This window comes from Ranitomeya imitator, chromosome 1, assembly GCF_032444005.1.
Source record: "Ranitomeya imitator isolate aRanImi1 chromosome 1, aRanImi1.pri, whole genome shotgun sequence".
Taxonomy (NCBI): Eukaryota; Metazoa; Chordata; class Amphibia; order Anura; family Dendrobatidae; genus Ranitomeya; species Ranitomeya imitator.
In genome coordinates this window covers 903,867,586-903,890,110 of record NC_091282.1, presented here as the reverse complement: position 1 = coordinate 903,890,110, position 22,525 = coordinate 903,867,586, and the positions used below count along the sequence as shown (strand labels likewise).

Sequence of the window (22,525 nt, the reverse complement as noted above, 5' to 3'; positions counted from 1 at the left end):
CTATTCTACCACCAGAAGTACAATTATTATTGTGCACTCTGTCCTGGTAGTTGAGCTGCCAGTGTAACGGCTGCAGAGCCCCTGTTGATAATCAAAAAGGTTCACCGCACACTCTTGAGATTTATGGTGAAAATAAACTGTATTACTATCCATTTAGCAAAATCAGTGGCATAAAGAAGCAAAGCAAGTGATCACATATACAGTGACTTATATTCAGACATTTCGAACCTTCCCCGATCCTATCCATTGAGTCGCTGAAGGAGAAGAAGCAACATGTGTGTTTAAAGTATAACACATAAAACAACAGTTTATGGGAAGGAAAATATCGGGGTAGATAAAATAATAAATCTATTCTACCACTGGCATCCATATCCTCACTCCACAACACAGACATTGCCACTACTTTCAACAATGCAACAGCTATTGACTCAGTCGTTCTTCTCATGCATAGCAGAGTGCAACAAATCAATAGACAACCCTGGCACAGTAACATCACTAAAAAGCTTTGGCAAGTATCCAGAATTGCAGAGCAGTGTTGTACGAAAATGCATTCTAAAGACAACTTCACTGCATTCAAGCAACAGTCGCATTCAAATCAGCCCTCATCTCTGCTAAACAGGCCTACTTGGCAAGATAGAGGATATTGTGGATTTAGTCCACGCTGCTGATAATGATAAAAAGTCAAGGTGTTCAAATAAACAAAAGTGGTTTAATTCAACAGGTTTCAAGATTCAAATGACCTCTTCCTCAGGACTAAACCTTGTGGAATCCACATTAACCATAGCCTTGTCAATCCCATACTTACTTTTTTTACAATAAGGATAGTATGAGATACTTTATCAAATGCTTTGCTGAAGTCGAGATATACTATATCTACTACATTTCCCTGATCCACCCAGTCAGTGATTCCATCAAAGAAGGAAACTACACTGCGTGCAGAATTAGGCAAGTTGTTTTTTGGATCACATGATACTTTTTATACATGTTGTCCTACTCCAAGCTGTTCAGGCTTGAGAGCCAACTATAAATTAAGTAAATCAGGTGATGTGCATCTCTGTAATGAGGAGGGGTGTTGTCTAATGACATCAAAACCCTATATAAGATGTGCTTAATTATTAGGCAACTTTCTTTCCTTTGGCAAAATGGGTCAGAAGAGAGATTTTACGGGCTCTGAAAAGTCCAAAATTGTGAGCTGTCTTGCAGAGGGATGCAGCAGTCTTGAAATTGCCAAACTTTTGAAGCGTGATCACCGAACAATCAAGCGTTTCATGGCAAATAACCAACAGGGTCGCAAGAAGCGTGTTGGGCAAAAAAGGTGCAAAATAACTGCCCATGAATTGAGGAAAATCAAGCGTGAAGCTGCCAAGATGCCATTTGCCACCACTTGTGCCATATTTCAGAGCTGCAACGTCACTGGAGTAACAAAAAGCACAAGGTGTGCGATACTCAGGGACATGGCCAAGGTAAGGAAGGTTGAAAAACGACCACCTTTGAACAAGAAACATAAGATAAAACGTCAAGACTGGGCCAAGAAATATCTTAAGACTGACTTTTCAAAGGTTTTAAGGACTGATGAAATGAGTGTGACTCTTGATGGACTAGATGGATGGGCCAGAGGCTGGATCAGTAAAGGGCAGAGAGCTCCACTCCGACTCAGACGCTAACAAGGTGGAAGTGGGGTACTTGTATGGGCTGGTATTATCAAATATGAACTTGTGGGATCTTTTCGGGGTGAGGATGGAGTGAAGCTCAACTCCCAGACCTACTGCTAGTTTCTGGAAGACAACGTCTTCAAACAGTGGTACAGGAAGAAGTCGGTATTGTTCAAGAAAAACAGAATTATTCTTACCGTTAATTCGGTTTCTAGTAACTAACCACGACAGCACACCTGGAGGATGTTACCCCTTTCCTAATAGGCACAGGAAATGACAAGAGGTTAAATAACCCCTCCCTCATCCTCCCCCTCAGTGTTATTATAAAGGACCAGAGGAGAAGGAATGCTTCAAATTATATTTATTCTTTTCAGAACGTGTATCAAGCAAAGGGAGGGATTACTCCTGCTGTCGTGGCGAGTTACTAGAAACCGAATTAACAGGAATAATAATTCTATTTTCTCTAGTAACCACCACGACAGCACACCTGGAGCAGTACCCAAGAGTAATCACTTAGAGAGGGGCTATAGCCCCAAGGACTTTTTCTCCGAAGGCCAAGTCCTCCTTTGACATCAGGTCTAGCCTTTAATGTTTGGAAAATGTATGAACCAAGGACCATGTAGCAGCTCTGCAAATTTGCTCAATGGAAGCACTGGCTTTCTCGGCCCAGGAGACAGCTGTTGCTCTGGTAGAATGAGCTGTGAATTTTTCTGGCGGTGGAAGGCCTTGGATCTGATAGGCCTCCAAGATTGCTCTCTTGATCCAATTGGCAATTGTAGATTTGGAAGTCTTCTTTCCCTTATTCTGCCCGTGAAGATGGATAAACAAATTCTGATCCTCCTTAATTTTGTCTGAAACTTGAAGGTAATAAAGTACCGTTCTTCGAACGTCTAAAGTATGGAACTGTTGTTCTTCCTCATTTTTTGGTTCTTGATAAAAGGGAGAATTATCTCCTGCGACTTATGGAAGTCAGACGACTTTTGGGAGAAAGACTTATTCTGCGATTGGATCCATCCTATCTTGTAGAATCCTCATGTAGGGTTCATTGATTGACAGGGCCTGTAGTTCACCTACTCTCCTGGCAGTAGTTACAGCTATCAGGAAGGTGGTTTTCCAGGCGAGTCTATCCATTGCTATTGAAGACAAGGGTTCAAAAGGTGGAAGTGTAAGTCCCTTCAGGACTATATTGAGGTCCCAAGATGGGACTATATTTATGGATCTTGGAGATATGCGGGATGTTGCCGTCATAAACCTTCTTATCCATCTGTGTTCGGCTAAAGGCTGGTCAAAATACGAGCTCCGTGCCGCCACCTGTACCTTGAGGGTGCTGGGTTTGAGACCCTTTTCTAGTCCATCTTGTAAAAAATCCAGTATTCTGGCTAAGTTCGTCCTGTCTGGGTTGGGCCGTTCAGGAGCACTCCATGTGATATAGGTTTTCCATATTTTCTGATAAATGGAATTAGTAACTGTCTTCCGGCTTTTCCGTAGCGTACTAATGACCTTCTTTGATAGCCCTCTGGACCTCAGAATTGAGAATTCAGAAGCCAGGCATTCAGGTGTAATCTCTCGGGGTCTGGATGAAGTATTGGCCCCTGATAGAGGAGGTTCTTGATCGGAGGTAGTGCCATCGGTCCATCTACTTTTAGGCTGATGAGGGCCCCAAACCAACTTCTTTTGGGCCAAAATGGAGCCACTAAGATTACACTGACCCTTTCTGTCCTTATCTTTTGTAGGACCCTTGGTAGAATTGGTAATGGAGGAAAAGCATAGGCCAGTGAGAATGTCCATGGTTGGGCCAATGCGTCTACTCCTAGCCCCGGATTGGTTGGATCTAGCGAAAAAAATTGGTCCACCTTTGTGTTCTGAGCGTTCGCGAACAGGTCCACTTCCGGCTGCCCCCACTTTCTGACCAAAATCTGAAAAGTCTGGGTCTAGACCCCATTCTCCGGGATGGATCCTCTCTCTGCTCAGGAAGTCGGCCTGTATATTTATTTCCCTCTTATGTGCAGGGCAGAAAGTGAGAGAAAATGTTCTTCGGCCCAGGAAAATATTCTGGCTGATATGGCCTTTAGATCCTCGTGTCTTGTACTTCCCTGATGGCGAAGATGGGCAACTGTTGTCATGTTGTCTGAGTAGATCTTGATATAGGAATTCTGAACAAGAGTTACTGCTGCTTTGAGGACTTCCTCCACAGCTTTTAATTCTCTGAAGTTCGAGGATCGTTGGCCTATCTCGTTTGGCCAGTCCCCCTGAAATATGTGTTGGGCTACCGTAGCTCCCCAACCTCTTTCGCTGGCATCTACTGTTATAGAGATTGCTGGATCCTGCGACCAGGGAACTCCTTTGAGTAGGTTTTCCTTTTGTAGCCACCACGTCAAAGATGACTTTACGTGCGGTGGTATTCTGACCTTTTTGTCCAGAGAATCTGGGGATCCGTCCCAGTTTGACAGAATATGAGTCTGGAGTACTCTGGTGTGGGATTGTGCCCATGACACCATCTGGATGCATGACGTCATGGTCCCGAGAACCGACATGGCCCATCTTGGAGAAATTGTCTTCTTGTCCCGCAACGTTCTGATCTTTGCTGTAAGCAAGGTCCGTTTTTGTTCTGGTAAAAAAGATGTTTGGCTGCGAGAATCCAGTAGGACTCCTAAAAAGACCTTTGTTGTTGATGGAACCATATCAGATTTCTTGTGGTTCACTATCCAGCCTAGGGACGATAAGATCTGGACTACCTTTTGAAGGTGTTCTTGAAGAGTGGGAACTGAGGGGGCCACTATCAGTAGGTCGTCGAGGTATGGAATTATGCATATTTGTTGACCTCTGATGTAGGCTATTACTTCGGACATGATCTTTGTGAAGATCCTTGGGGCTGAGGATAGCCCAAACGGGAGGACATTGAATTGAAAATGGTCTATGTCTTTTCCCCTGGCGACTGCAAATCTCAGGAATTTTCGATAAGTTGGATGGATTGGGACGTGGTAATACGCGTCCTGTAGATCTATCGTCGCCATGACGAAATCTTGTCCTATGAGAGGTACTGTAGACCTTACTGATTCCATCTTGAACCTTCTGTAGGTGACATATTGATTCAGAGGTTTTAGATTGATTATTATTCGATGGGACCCATTTGGTTTCTTTATTAGAAACAAATTTGAATAATGTCCTCTGTTCTTCTCGTTCTCCGGGACTGAGGAGATCACCTTGTTGTCTAAAAGATCTTGTACTCCCGCTATCAATATGGATTGTAGCTTTGGTGTAGCTAAAGATGTTGTTCATGACATCTTTTGAGGATATGATATCAACTCTATTTTTATTCCGTCTCTGACTGATGTTAAAGTCCACTGGTCTGAGCAGATTCCCTGCCAGTATGGGAGGAAGTTTGAGATACGACCCCCTACCCTGGTGGCGTCATTGTTTTCTTTGACTTTGGGGTTGGGAAAGCATTAAGCTACTTACTGGTAGCGGCATTTTTCAGAGGCCCATGACAGCACTACGAGAGAGGGGATCCGCCCTTCAGGAACAGGAAACCTACAGATACAAAAGGGTGGTACCTCTCCCTATGCATCAGTTGTATTTCAGAGCCTGAGAGGACTACCGCGGTTAGTAGCACACAAATATACATTATATACAGTTTATGTACAAAAATAATCCATCATATTGAACTATATACCACACGTGAGATCTATCTATCTCATTATATATACTATAGGAAGTGCAACCCCCACGTGAATAGGGAGGGAACTAAGGGTGCTGTCATGGGCCTCCGAAAAATGCCGCTACCAGTAAGTAGCTTAATGCTTTATTCGGATTCCCATGACAGCACTACGAGAGAATTACAGAGATGTAAACTACCTTAGGGAGGGACTATAGCCTGTAGCACCCTTAACCCGAAGGTGAGATCAGAAGAGAACCCCAAGTCCAACCTATAGTGCTTGAAAAAGGTGGAAGGGGATGACCACGTAGCTGCCTTACATATCTGGTCGATCGACACTCCAGATCTTTCAGCCCAGGATGTAGCCATGGCGCGGGTGGAATGTGCCCTCAGATTCTGCGGAGCTGGACCTCCACCTGCAGTATAAGCCAGAGAGATAGCCTCCCTAATCCACTTCGCTAGCGTGTACTTTGAAACTCTAAGACCTTTCCTGGGACCTTGGAAGGATAGAAACAACGCATCCTCTCTCTTCCAAGCATCAGTGACTGATATATATTCTAATAGACATCTAACATCTAATGTATGGAGTAACTCCTCTTTGGAATTAGAAGGATTAGGGAGAAATGACGGTAACACTATCTCCTGAGATCTGTGAAAATCTGAGGCCACTTTTGGTAAATAAGCTGGATCTGGTCTGAGGACTACTCTGTCCTGTAGAAATTCTGTATAAGGGGACAGCCTAGAAAGAGCCTGTATGTCTCCTACCCTACGAGCAGATGTAATTGCCACCAAAAAAGCTGTTTTGAAGGATAGTAATTTAAGTGAGGCTGAATGTAAGGGCTCAAATGGTTCCTTAGTCAAGGCTGAAAGGACTAGATTGAGATCCCAAGGCATTGACCTATTCCTGTGTATAGGTCTGGATCTACTAGATGCTTTGATAAACCTTAATACCCAATAATTACCCGCAATGTTACAAGAAAATAGAGCCCCCAGGGCTGATACTTGTACTTTTAGTGTACTTGTGGATAGATTTAGCTCTAGCCCCCTCTGCAGGAATTCTAGAATCTGGTTGATTGGTATACCCTCTTCAATATTAAAATTTGAAGAGGCCAGAAACTTCCTCCAAGTTCTAGAGTAGATCTTAGTTGTTATGTTTTTCCTACTCTTCATAAGGGTATCAATTAGGTTTGGAGAAAAACCTCTGCTTTTTAACAATGACCTCTCAAAAACCATGCCGTCAAATGGAGACCCTTCACTTGTGGATGGTTGATCGGACCTTGATGAAGTAAGTCCGGAATGTCCGGCAGCACCCAGGGGTCTTTCACGGACATGGACCTGAGCCAGGAAAACCAAGCTCTTCTGGGCCAGAACGGAGCGATCAGTATGACTCTCGCTTGATCCTCCCTTATCTTTCTGACCACCAGCGGCAATAGATTGAGCGGGGGGAACGCATATGCCAATCGGAAATCCCATCTGATCAGGAAGGCATCCACTGCCAGTGGATATTCCCTGGGATTTAAGGAACAGAAATGTATCGTCTTTCTGTTGTGCTTGGTGGCAAATAAGTCCACTTCTGGATGACCCCACATGTGGACAATCCGGTTGAAGATCTTTGTGTTCAGAGACCATTCTCCTTGTTTTAAGGTGCTTCGACTTAGAAAGTCTGCTCTTATATTCTCTCTCCCTCTTATGTGAACTGCGGATAAAGATAGAAAATGGTTTTCTGCTGTCTGGAGCAGGCGATCCGCTACTTCCATCAGGGACTTGGAGCGTGTTCCACCCTGGTGATTCACATAGGCCACTGCCACCTGGTTGTCGGAGAGGATTTTGACATGGTGACCCTGTAGATATACGAGGAGTTCTTTAATTGAGAATTCAATTGCCATTAACTCCTTCTGATTGGAAGAGGCTGATGTTTGGGGATCCCATAACCCCTGGACTACTACGTCACCCATGTGTGCCCCCCACCCCGTGGGGCTGGCGTCCGTCGTAATTACCCGAGTCACTTGAGTCACCCAGGGAACTCCTGCTGACAGATTGTCTTCCTCTAGCCACCATTTAAGAGATGCCAGAACCTCTGGACTCAATGTCATCTGACCCTGCAAGGAACCCTGTAAGACTATCATAATTCAGTACTTCAAACTGTAAAGGTCTGGAGTGGAACTGTGCCCAACAGACGGCGGGAATACAGGAAGTTAGGGAACCTAATAAAGACATTGTCTGTCTAAGAGTCATGGTTGGTTTATTAATTGCTTTGAATACCTGTTGTTGGATATGGAGCAGTTTATCAGGTGGAAGACGGCATTGTTGGGACTCGGAATCTAACAGCAGCCCTAGAAATCTCTGGGTTTTTAGGGGTTGTAATCGGGATTTTTCATAGTTTATAATGCAGCCCAGATGCTCTAGTTTAGACATAGCTGTTTTTACCTGAGCAAGGCAATGGTCTGCCGAGTTTCCAACTATCAGGAAATCATCCAGATAAGGGATTATGAGGATATCAAATTCACGTAAGTGCGCCATGACCTCCGCAACAACTTTAGTGAATACTCGGGGAGACGTTGAGAGGCCGAAGGGAAGGGCTCTAAATTGAAAGTGTCGAACAATACCCCCCATAGACACCGCCACACGTAGAAACCTCTGAAAGTTTTCATGGATAGGAACATGATAATACGCATCTTTTAAGTCCACAACTACCATGAAGCAGTGTTTGAACAACATTTTTATTGCAGAGCTGATTGACTCCATTTTAAATGTGGCCTTAATCAGGTATTCATTAAGGGATTTAAGGTTAATAATAGTCCTAAATGACCTGTCTGGTTTTTGAATCAGAAATAGAGGAGAGTAGAATCCACTCCCTCTATCTGACTCTGGGACCTCAATCAGCACGTTCTTAAGGCATAAACTCACAACTTCTGCCTCTAAAGCCGTCTGTTCAATAGTGGAGGAGCGTAAGGGGGTTAACATAAATTTATCCCGAGGCCAGTGAATAAATTCCAAATTCAGACCTTCTGAAATAATACCTCGGACCCAGTCACTATTTGAGATGTTAGTCCATGCGGAAGAGAAGGCTGACAATCTCCCTCCCACAGGGATTGCTAGTCATTGGTCCGGTTTCTTACGTTCTTTTGAGGAACGGCGGAACATGTAACCCGTACCTCTCCTGCGTCTATCCTCCCATCTAAAATTCTCTCTAGAGGGCGAGGATGCGCGCTTCCTTCCGCGACCAAATCTCCTCCTGTTGAATGGACGCCGATAAGAGGCTGATGATAAACTAGGGAATTTTTTCTTGTCATCTCCAGCCTTTTCAAGCAGCTCATCCAAGGGTGGCCCAAAGAGATATTCCCCTTTGCATGGAATAGCGCATAATTTGGACCTTGATTGAATGTCACCCGACCAACATTTCAACCACAGGGCTCTACGAGCCGCGTTGGAGAGTCCTGCTGCTCTGGCCGCCATTCTGACCGAATCGACCGACGCGTCCGACAGGAAAGCCGCAGCATCTTGAATCACCGGAAGCGCACTTAGAATAGAACTTCTGGAAGCGCCTTCTTTAAGCTGGGATTCCAACTGTTCCAGCCAGACCATAAGGGATCTGGCTGTACAAGTCGCAGCCACTGCCGGTCTCAAGGATCCGGCTGCCATCTCCCAAGTACCTTTAAGGAAGGTATCCGCCTTCCTGTCAAGAGGGTCTTTAAGGGATCCCATGTCCTCGAAAGGTAATGCGGCTCTCTTTGATGCCTTTGCCACCGCGGCATCTAATTTAGGGGCCTTGTCCCAGGTATCCACAGTCGTATCCTCAAAGGGATACCTGCGTTTTAAAGCTGGTGGTAATGAGCCTTTCTTCTCCGGTTTCTTCCATTCTCGGAGAATCAGGTCTTGAATTTTATCATTCACCGGGAAGGATCTACGCTTCTTGTGTTCCAAGCCACTGAACATTAGCTCCTGACGGGAAAGCTGAGTCTTAGGTTCTTCTAGGCCCATCGTACCTCTGACCGACTTAACTAATTTATCCACCCGGTCCAGAGGCAGACAGAATCGGCCAGATTCCTCTTCTGATGACGAGGAAGAGAGATTTGAGCCATAAGAACCTTCCTCTTTATCTTCCTCTGACGAATCAAAGATCACCGAGGCTCTCTGTTTTGAACTTCCCGCCTGGGACATAGACCGCAGGGATTCCCTTACTTCTGTACGGATCATCTCACGTAGATTAGCTGTAGAAGCAGATTCTTCCGCTACCTAGGGGAGGACAATAAGGGTGATACCATCTATCTAGCCTGATGTCACTCAACCCCTCCACTCCTGTAGACCTCACCGTCTGTTGTATACAGGAGGCGCATAATTTTTTAGTATAAGCATCTGGTAACGGGACTTCACACAGGGCACACTCCTTATGTTTCGACTTTGCACTTTTCTTCCCCTAGAATGACAAAGTATAAGGGGCCCGCGTCACTGAGTGAGCATTCACGTAGATCTCTTACCAGTGTACGCCAACAAAGGTACCGGAACACGAGGGGGTTCTTTGCCAGTCGATGCTCTAGATCCCTGCTTGGACGAGCTTTTACGGCTGGACTGGTCACTCCTGGCATGCTCCTTCTCCGTGGGCTTTTGTCGCACCTCCTCCGACAGGTGAAGCTGCCGCTCACCATCACTCTCCATGATGTGGATGTGACCAAAGGCAGAGCTCTAAATCCAGCTCCTGCTTAAATCCCCCTCAGATCCGGTCAGCAGGCTGCCTGGCGCCACTCTCATTGGTTCCTGCTGATGAGGCTACAGCTGGGGGGTCAGCGCAGTGTGTGAGGAGTCCGGCGTTCAGGATCGATGGGCGCCGCCATCTTGGATGAACTGCGCATGCGCAGTTCCCCAGTGACCCGGAAGCGCCTGCTGACTCAGCCCCCGCTGACTCAGCCCCCTCGACGTCACTGCACCCGGAAACGCTCCAGCTAACGCTGAGAGCGATGCAGGACGCCGAAGAGCACGCAGCAGCGCTCCGGATAGCGTTCCCCTCCTGGCACCGCTACCTCACCACCGCGCTGCACCACCATATGAACCGAAGGAGCGCTATACTTACCGGCGCTGAAGGAGATCAGGAATCCTCCGGACTCTGCTCCCTGCTGTCTACGTCACTGACGTGCAGTCCAGCCAGGACCACCGTGACGTCTTCCAGGGGCTTCCGCACCGGCCGAGGTAGGAGACCCCCCCCCGCTACCTGATTCGGTCCGGCCTGGGATCCATTACGAGATTCATCTGTAGGATCGAAACCAACTGATGCATAGGGAGAGGTACCGCCCTTTTGTATCTGTAGGTTTCCTGTTCCTGAAGGGCGGATCCCCTCTCTCGTAGTGCTGTCATGGGAATCCGAATAAAGAAAGATTTCTGTCCCTCCCTCCTTTTGGGTAGCTCCAACGCCCCGACTTACCCTTGCCTCTGTATTGAGGAGTATGCTCTTGTTGAGAGCGAGAGGGTCTTTTCCTAGGGTTTCTAGGTTCTGGCAATGTCGTCTTTTTGTTTGAAGCCTTCTCCAGTAGATCATCCAGGGCAGGCCCAAACATATAATTCCCTTTAAAAGGAATAGAACAGAGCCTCATCTTCGAGGTCATGTCCCCAGACCAGGATTTCAGCCAGAGTGCTCGTCTTACGGAATTTGACAACCCTGATGACCTTGCTGCCACCCTCACGGACTCAGCCGAGGCATCCGCTAGAAATCCTGTCGCTTTCTGGAAGATAGGTAGAGAGGCTAGGATCTCCTCTCTGGGAGTGCCTGAAGACAGGTGTTCTTCTAGTGGACCCAGCCAGCGGTGCATTGATCTAGCCACACAGGTAGATTGATGTTAAGTAAGGATGCTGACGTCTCCCATGACTTTCTTAGTAGCCCGTCCATCTTACGCTCCAGAGGGTCCTTCAACTGGGAGGCACCTTCAAATGGTAGCGTGGTTTTCTATGACTCTATAGCGACAGGGTCTGTTCCGCAGGACTGGCGCATAGCAAATGTGGTGCCAATATTCAAAAAGGGCTCTAAAAGTGAACCTGGAAATTATAGGCCAGTAAGTCTAACCTCTATTGTTGGTAAAATATTTGAAGGGTTTCTGAGGGATGTTATTCTGGATTATCTCAATGAGAATAACTGTTTAACTCCATATCAGCATGGGTTTATGAGAAATCGCTCCTGTCAAACCAATCTAATCAGTTTTTATGAAGAGGTAAGCTATAGACTGGACCACGGTGAGTCATTGGACGTGGTATATCTCGATTTTTCCAAAGCGTTTGATACCGTGCCGCACAAGAGGTTGGTACACAAAATGAGAATGCTTGGTCTGGGGGAAAATGTGTGTAAATGGGTTAGTAACTGGCTTAGTGATAGAAAGCAGAGGGTGGTTATAAATGGTATAGTCTCTAACTGGGTCGCTGTGACCAGTGGGGTACCGCAGGGGTCAGTATTGGGACCTGTTCTCTTCAACATATTCATTAATGATCTGGTAGAAGGTTTACACAGTAAAATATTGATATTTGCAGATGATACAAAACTATGTAAAGCAGTTAATACAAGAGAAGATAGTATTCTGCTACAGATGGATCTGGATAAGTTGGAAACTTGGGCTGAAAGGTGGCAGATGAGGTTTAACAATGATAAATGTAAGGTTATACACATGGGAAGAGGGAATCAATATCACCATTACACACTGAACGGGAAACCACTGGGTAAATCTGACAGGGAGAAGGACTTGGGGATCCTAGTTAATGATAAACTTACCTGGAGCAGCCAGTGCCAGGCAGCAGCTGCCAAGGCAAACAGGATCATGGGGTGCATTAAAAGAGGTCTGGATACACATGATGAGAGCATTATACTGCCTCTGTACAAATCCCTAGTTAGACCGCACATGGAGTACTGTGTCCAGTTTTGGGCACCGGTGCTCAGGAAGGATATAATGGAACTAGAGAGAGTACAAAGGAGGGCAACAAAATTAATAAAGGGGGATGGGAGAACTACAATACCCAGATAGATTAGCGAAATTAGGATTATTTAGTCTAGAAAAAAGACGACTGAGGGGCGATCTAATAACCATGTATAAGTATATAAGGGGACACTACAAATATCTCGCTGAGGATCTGTTTATACCAAGGAAGGTGACGGGCACAAGGGGGCATTCTTTGCGTCTGGAGGAGAGAAGGTTTTTCCACCAACATAGAAGAGGATTCTTTACTGTTAGGGCAGTGAGAATCTGGAATTGCTTGCCTGAGGAGGTGGTGATGGCGAACTCAGTCGAGGGGTTCAAGAGAGGCCTGGATGTCTTCCTGGAGCAGAACAATATTGTATCATACAATTATTAGGTTCTGTAGAAGGACGTAGATCTGGGTATTTATTATGATGGAATATAGGCTGAACTGGATGGACAAATGTCTTTTTTCGGCCTTACTAACTATGTTACTATGTTCTTAGCTACCCTAGCGATCTGGATTTCCACCTTAGGAATCTTCGACCAGCATGAAGCAGTTTCATCATCTACCGGAAACCGATCCTTAATTTCTGCTGGGGTGGTCAAACTCTTTTCCGGAGTTTCCCATTCTTCTAGAACTAAATCACAGATATTTTTGTGAATGGGAAATACCTGTTTCTTCTTAGAACGAAGACCTTCGAACATCTCATCTTGTACTGACTGAGCCGTCTTCTCTTCTTCAATCTCCATAGTCTTCCTCACTGCTGTGAGGAGTTCTTCTATGTCACTGGAGAAGTAGTATCTCTCCTGCTGAGAAGCCTCTGAGTCTAAGGATATTTCACCTTCCTCTGGAGGTACATCCGGCATCTCCCCCTGAGATTCCTCATGCCTTTCTTCCTCTGGATTAAGCTTTCTTTTCTTAGCCTCCCCAGCATAAAAATCTCTTTCCCCCCTGGTGACCGCTGCCGACACAGTACACCTGGGATGACCTCTTCATCCCTAGTAGGGACAGGAAAAAACACTGAGGGGGAGGATGAGGGAGGGGTTATTTAACCTCTTGTCATTTCCTGTCCCTATTAGGAAAGGGGTAACATCCTCCAGGTGTGCTGTCGTGGTGGTTACTAGAGAAAACATGATTTTCATGCAGGACAATGCTCCATCACATGCCTCCAACTACTCCACAGCGTGGCTGGCCAGTAAAGATCTCAAAGAAGAAAAAATAATGACATGGCCCCCTTGTTCACCTGATCTGAACTCCATAGAGAACCTGTGGTCCCTCATAAAATGTGAGATCTACAGGGAGGGAAAACAGTACACCTCTCAGAACAGTGTCTGGGAGGCTGTGGTGGCTGCTGTACGCAATGTTGATGGTAAACAGATCAAGCAACTGACACTGACAGAATATATGGATGGAAGGCTGTTGAGTGTCATCATAAAGAAAGGTGGCTATATTGGTCACTCTTTTTTTGTTTTGTTTTTGCATGTCAGAAATGTTTATTTCTAAATTTTGTGCGGTTATATTGGTTTACCTGGTGAAAATAAACAAGTGAGATGGGAATATATTTGGTTTTTATTAAGTTGCCTAATAATTCTTCACAGTAATAGTTACCTGCACAAACAGATATCCTCCTAAGATATCCAAATCTATAAAAAAAAAAAACCACTCCAACGTCCAAAAATATTAAGCTTCGATATTTATGAGTCTTTTGGGTTGATTGAGAACATAGTTGTTGATCAATAATAAAAAAAAATCCTCTGAAATAGCAGTGTAGATTAGTCTGGCATGACTTGCTTGCTTCAAACCAATGATCGCTCTGATTACTGTATTCTTATCCAAGTATGTACATACATGTTTAAAAATTTGTTCAAATATCTTTAATAATAATATTTTATTTATATAGCGCCAACATATTCCGCAGCGCTTTACAAATTATAGAGGGGATTTGTACAGACAATAGGCATTACAGTGTAACAAAAACACAGTTCAAAATAGATACCAAGAGGAGTGAGGGCCCTGCTCACAAGCTTGCAATCTATCTTTCCTGGCATAGAAGGCTCACTGGCCTGTAATTTCCTGGCTCCGTCTTTATTCCTTTTTTGAAGATAGGCACATATGCCCTTCTCCAAAATTCTGGGACTTCTCCCGTTTTCCAGGAATTTTTAAAGATTATGGCTAGTGGTAGATTCCGGCAATTTCCTTTGCTAACTCTTTCCGTACCCTAGAATGTAATTTATGTGGACCAGATTTAAAGAGATCCTGTCACCCTCCCAGGGCCAATTAAAGTAAAAGAGCCACCTTCACTAGCACTAAAGGTACCGTCACACAACGATTTCTTTAACGATATCGTTGCTTTTTGTGACGTAGCAACGATATCATTAACGAACTCGTTCTGTGTGACAGCGACCAATGATCAGGCCCCTGCTGGGAGATCGTTGGTCGCTGGTAATGATCAGGACCTTTTTTTGGTCGCTGATCACCCGCTGTCATCGCTGAATCGGCATGTGTGACGCCAATCCAGCGATGTGTTCACTGGTAACCAGGGTAAATATCGGGTTACTAAGCGCAGGGCCGCGATTAGTAACCCGATATTTACCCTGGTTACCATTGTAAAAGTTAAAAAAAAAAAAAACACAAAAGAAAAAAAAGAACAGTACATACTCACATACCGGTGTCTGTCACGTCCCCCGCCTTCAGCTTCCCGCACTGACTGTGAGCGCCGGCCGTAAAGCACAGCAGTGACGTCACCGCTGTGCTCTGCTTTACGGCCGGCGCTGACACAGTGAGTGCGGGAAGCTGACGCCGGGGGACGTGACAGACACCGGAATGTGAGTATGTAGTGTTTTTTTTTTTACATTTACAATGGTAACCAGAGTAAACATCGGGTCACTAAGCGCGGCCCTGCGCTTAGTAACCCGATGTTTACCCTGGTTACCCGGGGACTTCGGCATCGTTGGTCGTTGGAGAGCTGTCTGTGTGACAGCTCTCCAGCGACCACACAACGACTTACCAACGATCACGGCCAGGTCGTATCGTTGGTCGTGATCGTTGGTAAATCGTTAAGTGTAATGGTACCTTTAGGCTGAATTCTGTGAAGGTGGCTCTTATGTTTATTATCCCTAGGAACGCTAAAATAATGAGTTTTATAAATTTCCCGCCATACCTTGAGTCAGGGAGGTATATTTTCTCCCCCTGACTCAACCGCCTCTCAGCCGTTGATCATCCCCAGTCTTGCTTCCGAGCACTGCCTCCTCACTTTCTCGTGACGTCACCGCGGCGCCTGCGCTCTGCAATCAGTTCTCGGGCATGCGCCATGCGCGCTGCCCGGAAACTTACATCAGGATGTAAGTAGATAGTGCCTGCGTGTAGTGGAGGCCCCAGATCCCGCCCCGCTGTGTGATATGATGTATTCACATTGCAGGGCACACAAGATTTTGCCACTTCTGTCGAGGAGCGTGGTGACCCGCTCCACTGCGCAGGCGCCAGATTCTCACCCCTACAGTGTGAATACATCATTACACACAGCGGGGCGAGATCTGGGCCCTCCGCTACACGCAGGTGCAATATCCTTACATCACTTGATCAAAGTTCCCGGGCTGTGCGCGCAAGGCGCATGCCCAAGAACTGATTGCAGAGTGCAGGTGCCGGTGACATCACGAGAAAAAGAAGAGGCGGCACCCGGAGGTAAGACAGGGGATGATGGACGGCTGCGAGGCGGTCGAGTCAGGGGGAGAACATATACCTCTCTTACTCAATAGCGGTATGGCGGGAAATTTATTAATGTCAATATTTCAGCGTTCCTAGGGATAATAAACATAAGAGCCACCTTCACAGAATGCAGCTTTAGTGCTGCTGAAGGTGGCTATTTTACCTTAATAGGCCCTTGGGGGGGATGACAGGTTCCCTTTAAATATATCCATGTGACGGGTGACACGAGCTCCTCCACATACACCTGCAGGGTGCCATCATTACACCATCTATATAATTGTCTAAGGGGGTACTTCCGTCTGTTTGTCTGTAACGGAAATCCCACGTCGCTGATTGGTCGCGGCCCTCAGGCTGCGACCAATCAGCGGCTTAGTCCAGCCGCGAATTGGCCTCTCCCTACTCTCCTCCAGTCAGTGCCCCCTCCCTACTCCCCTCCAGTCAGCGCCAGTGTGTCGCCACATCCCGGACCAACTTTTTACTATTGATGCTGCCTATGCAGCTTAGTCGAGACCGCTAAGTCATCTAGGTAATTTCACAATGCATCACTGGGAACGGAAGCTGGCGGTAACATCGCGCGCATCGGCACAGCTTCGCCGGAGGGTGAGTATATAACTATTTTTTTATTTTATTTTAACAGGGATATGGTGCCCACACTGCCACATACTGCGTGGGCAGTGTTATACACTACGTGGCTGCTATATACTGCGTGGGCTGTGCTATATATTACGTGGCCACTGTTCTATACTGTGTGGGCAGTGTTATACACTACGTGGCTGCTATATACTGTGTGGCTGCTATATACTACATAGGCAGTGTTATATACTGCGTGGGCTGTGCTATATATTACGTGGGCAATGTTATATACTGCGTGGGCTGTGCTATATATTACGTGGCTGCTATGTACTGCGTGGGCTGCTATATATTACGTGGGCAATGTTATATACTGCGTGGGCTGTGCTAATATTACGTGGCCAGTGTTATATACTTGTAGATTGTGAGCCTTCGCGGGCAGGGTCCTCACTCCTCCTGTATCAGTTATGACTTGGATTGTTTAAGATTATTATACTTGTTTTTATTATGTATACCCCTCCTCACATGTAAAGCGCCATGGAATAAATGGCGCTATAACAATAAATAATAATAATATACTGCGTGGGCTGTGCTATATATTACGTGGCCAGTGTTATATACTGCGTCGCCTGTGCTATATATTACGTGGGCAATGTTATACACTACGTGGCTGCTATATACTGCGTGGGCTGTGCTATATATTACGTGGCCAGTGTTATATACTGCGTCGCCTGTGTTTTATACTGAGTGGGCTGTGCTATATATTACGTGGGCAATGTTATACACTACGTGGCTGCTATATACTGCGTGGGCAGTGTTATACACTACGTGGCTGCTATATACTGTGTGGGCTGTGCTATATATTACGTGGCCAGTGTTATATACTGTGTGGGCTGTGCTATATATTACGTGGGCAATGTTATACACTACGTGGCTGCTATATACTGCGTGGGCAGTGTTATACACTACGTGGCTGCTATATACTGTGTGGGCTGTGCTATATATTACGTGGCCTGTGCTATATATTACGTGGGCAATGTTATACACTACGTGGCTGCTATATACTGTGTGGGCTGTGTTATATATTACGTGGCCAGTGTTATATACTGCGTGGCCTGTGTTTTATACTGTGTGGGCTGTGCTATACATTACGTGGGCTGCTATATACTACGTGGGCTGTGCTATATACTACGTGGGCTGTGCTATATACTACGTGGGCTGTGCTATATACTACGTGGGCTGTGCTATATACTACGTGGGCTGTGCTATATATTACGTGGGCTGTGCTATATATTACGTGGGCTGTGCTATATATTACGTGGGCTGTGCTATATATTACGTGGGCTGTGCTATATATTACGTGGGCTGTGCTATATATTACGTGGGCTGTGCTATATATTACGTGGGCTGTGCTATATATTACGTGGGCTGTGCTATATATTACGTGGGCTGTGCTATATATTACGTGGGCTGTGCTATATATTACGTGGCTGCTATATACTGCGTGGGCTGTGCTATATATTACGTGGCCAGTATATGTGATGGGTGACACACGAGCTCCCACAGACACCCGCAGCGTGGGCGCCTCATCACAGCAGCCATGGAGCCCGGCTCTGCCCGCACCGCTCACCTTTGCTCTGCTCTCCCCTCTCAGCCTCCATTCTTCGCCCGGATCTCCTCCTTCTCCGCAGCCGCCCCCGCCTGCCTCGGTGGTGGGCCTCTTTGGAGTCTTGGCCGCTGGCGGATGTCACAGTGTCCCCCCCGCCCCGCCGGGCGCCCCGCTCTCCTGCCGTGGCGAAGCAGATCCCGTGGGGGAGCAACCCGTCCTTAGGACCGGCGGGAGATAAAGACCGATGGCGTAGCGGGTCCTGTGGAACCTCCAACGTGCAGCGCCGGCCTCTACAGCTCGGGCCAGCAGGGTCTTTCTTCTCCTCACTCCGTTCTACGCACAAAATGGCGGCTCAGAGCTGTACCCTCCTGCGACAACAACACCCACCTCCCAGCATACACCGGGAACACTGACTAAAGTGTGACGTCATCACGCCCCGCCTTTTGGCTCGTGTGTGAAATGAATCAGTGTGCGCGCGGGCAGCCGGGTAGATGCTTCTGACTGAACATGGCTGCTGCCCTCACTGCGCTGCAGAGCAAACTACTGGGTGGCAAAACCGTACTGGTTTAAGAAATGTTCCTAAATCCCTTGTAAAGTGTCTGTGGACCATTGGACAGTCACATAGACCACAATGTATCCTCACCTCCCGCTGCTGCATAGTTCCATGTCTGTGCTGCTAGTCGCAGAGGGTGATGTTGTGTCAGGTGATCCTTGCAGCCAATCAGTGGCAACTGACTGGCTGCAGCCTTTACTATTACCTGAGTGGACATCTGACAACTTATTAGGGTGCGTGTCCACTGTCTGGATTTACGGCGCTTTCGACTGAGTGGAAAACCCGCTCCGCCTAAAGCGCCGCACCCTTCTGAGCGTGCAGTGATTCCAGATGTGTTCATTGCACACATCTGGAATCTCCGCACCCCATACATAGGACCCTGTGATTTACCTTGCGGCGACAGAGCGTCATCGCAAGGTAAACAGACATGTTGCGGTCTAAAAAGACGCACCACATGTCTGTAAACGCAGGGCCGCCGGATGCGTGTTTTACCGCATAGTGGAGACGGGATTTCATAAAATCCGCTCCACTATGCTGTAACATCTGAACACTGCGGTTGTATGCAGCGTTCAATCCGCAGCTAATCCGGATGTAAACCGGCCCGTGGACTCATACCCTTAGGGTATGTTTCCACATTCAGGAAACGCGTGTTTGACGCTGCTTACAGCCGCAGTGTCAAACACGCAGCGTCCAGATGTTATAGCATAGTGGAGGGGATTTCATGAAATCCCGTCTCCACTATGCGGTAAAACACGCAGGCGTCACATCTGCGTAAACGGACATGCGGCGCGTCTTTTCAGAACGCAGCATGTCTGTTTGCAATGCGGTGACGCTCCGGTAAAACCGCATCTAATGATTAGTCACATGTGTAGAAACTGCATACATGCAGCTTACTACGCATGTCTGTCGGCTCATCTGTCCCGCCGCCGGAAGTCCCTCGTCCACTGCAGTTCTCGCGATAACTTATCGCGAGAACTTCCGTGCACGTGACCGGGAGTTATCTCCGGTCACTAGTCTGGTTCTCACAAACAGCTGATTGTGAGAACGCTGTAGTGTAGGTGATCGCTGGAGAGTTATCTCCGGCGATCATTTACAGGCTCTGCTACATCTGGATGTCGTAATCCAGATGTAGCAGAGCCAGACTCGTCTAGACTGTGTGCACATGCACCATGCGACATGCACCATGCGACATGCACCATACAGTACAGACCAAAAGTTTGGACACACCTCATTTAAAGAATTTTCTGTATTTTCATGACTATGAAAATTGTGCCTTCACACTGAAGGCATCAAAACTATGAATCAACACATGTGGATTTATATACTTAACAAAAAAGTGTGAAACAACTGAAATTAAGCTCATCAAGAGAATGCCAAGAGTGCGCAAAGCATTCATCAAAGCAAAAGGTGGCTACTTTGAAGAACCTAGAATATAAGACATAATTTCAGTTGTTTCACATTTTTTTGTTAAGCATATAATTCCACATGTGTTAATTCATAGTTTTGATGAAAATTCTTTAAATGAGAAGGTGTGTCCAAACTTTTGGTCTGTGCTGTACATACACTACATACATATAGACATACAGTACATATAACATAGAGTACATACTCACCATCACCTTGTCACCTTGATCCCTGAAGCCATTGTCACCTGTAAAAAATATTAAAATAAACAAACACTGTACTCCCTGAGTCCGCAGATATCCAATTAAAACGAGTGTCCCACGACGATCTCCCGTGGAGAGCAGCCACATCAGCTGATGCGACTGCTCTCCAGGGGCTCCAGGAATACAATGACAGAAGGTATCCTTCAGCAAAGTATTCCTACGCCCCTCTGAGAAATAGTCCCTAGTCTCACTTGTGGCACTGCTGTGTGGGAAAATTCCCACGCAGCTTTTGCCATAAAGTGAGACCCTGAACTCAGGTAACCTCAGTGATACACTGCAGGAGCCATTGTCTCCTGTCAGTGTGTCACTGGAGGGTCTATAGAGCAGTGACATCACCCAATGTCACTGTTCTATAGGGGAGATCAGGCAGTACAAGAGATGTGGTGCACTCCGCATTGAAAAAAGGTGCAGGCTGAACACAAAGTCACAGTGTCTATAGAAAAAACAGCCGCACACTCAAGACTTGCAGGTTTTTACGTGAAAGTTGTATTTTTTATTATTAGTACAGGCATCACCAAATGCTTATTAGTGTTCAGAGAAAATGACGGATAACTTTAAGTTACGGTTAACGTTTCGACCAAGGCTGGTCTTTGTCAAAACCACACTTCTAATGGAGGGTAGAAAAGGTGCAGAAGCAGTCTGGAGTAAGCGAAGTCTGCAAGGGTCCTGTAGCACTGAGTCCGTCACACTGGTGATGCAGTGCAGATAAGAAAGAAGACCATAAAACTGTTTGAGGACATGAGAAAACAAATTGTGAAGAAGCATGAGCAACCTCAAGGCTACAGGTCATCTCCAAATACCTGAATGTTCCTGTGTCTACCGTGCGCAGTGTCATCAAGAAGTTTACAGCCCATGTCACTGTGGCTAACCTCCCTAATTGTGGACGGAAAAGAAAAATTGACAACAGATTTCAAAGCAAGATTGTGCGGATGTTGGATAAAGAACCTCGACTAACATCCAAACAAGTTCAAGCTGCCCTGCAGTCCGAGGGTACAACAGTGTCAACACGTACTATCCATCGGCGTCTGAATGAAAAGGGACTGTATGGTAGGAGACCCAGGAAGACCCCACTTCTTACCCCGACACATAAAAAAGCCAGGCTGGAGTTTGCCAAAACTTACCTGAAAAAGCCTAAAACGTTTTGGAAGAATGTTCTCTGGTCAGATGAGGCAAAAGTAGAGCTTTTTGGTCAAAGGCATCAACATAGAGTTTACAGGGGAAAAAAAGAGGCATTCAAAGAAAAGAACACGGTCCCTACAGTCAAACATGGCAGAGGTTCCCTGATGTTTTGGGGTTGCTTTGCTGCCTCTGGCACTGTACTGCTTGACCGTGTGCATGGCATTATGAAGTCTGAAGACTACCAACAAATGTTTCAGCATAATGCAGGGCCCAGTGTGAGAAAGCTGGGTCTCCCTCAGAGGTCATGGGTCTTCCAGCAGGACAATTACCCAAAACACACTTCAAAAAACACTAGAAAATGGTTTGAGAGAAAGCACTGGAGACTTCTAAGGTGGCCAGCAATGAGTCCAGACCTGAATCCCATAGAACACATGTGGAGAGATCTAAAATTGGCAGTTTGGAGAAGGCACCCTTCAAATATCAGGGACCTGGAGCAGTTTGCCAAAGAAGAATGGTCTAAAATTCCAGCAGAGCATTGTAAGAAACTCATTGATGGTTACCGGAAGCCGTTGGTCGCAGTTATTTTGGCTAAAGGTTGTGCAACCAAGTATTAGACTGAGGGTGCCAATACTTTTGTCTGGCCCATTTTTGGAGTTTTGTGTGAAATGATCAATGTTTTGCTTTTTGCTTCATTCTCTTTTGTGCTTTTTCATTTAAGACAAATTAAATGAAGATAATAATACCAAATAATTTGTGTTTGCAATCATTTTCAGGAAGAAAATGAGTATTATTTGACAGAATTGCAGGGGTGTCAATACTTTTGGCCATGACTGTACATAGGTATACTAAACATTGGGCTTGGTATTATCTATCTATCTATTTATCTATCTATTATCTATCTATCTATCAATATATCTATCTAGCTATCTATAGATATATCTATCGATAGATATATTTATAGATAGATAATAGATACGATAGATAAGATAGCTAGATACTGTACGATAGAGAGATACGATAGATCTATCTATTATCTATCTATCTGTTATCTATCATCTATCT

General features: G+C 46.0%; 1 protein-coding gene across 5 annotated transcripts in view; it reads right to left on the bottom strand.

The window, feature by feature from the left end:
- YTHDC1 (YTH N6-methyladenosine RNA binding protein C1) overlaps positions 1 to 18,505 on the bottom strand; it is a 100,650-nt gene extending 82,145 nt beyond the window's left edge. For 2 of the 5 annotated variants that reach the window (XM_069743383.1, XM_069743384.1), the window contains exon 1: positions 18,146 to 18,505. In XM_069743383.1, coding sequence (XP_069599484.1) covers positions 18,146 to 18,176 — 31 coding nt within the window. In that variant the 5' untranslated portion in view covers positions 18,177 to 18,505. The remainder of the gene's footprint in view (positions 1 to 18,145) is intronic. The other 3 variants (XM_069743386.1, XM_069743385.1, XM_069743387.1) reach the window with 2 other exon arrangements.
- Positions 18,506 to 22,525: the final 4,020 nt, after the last annotated feature.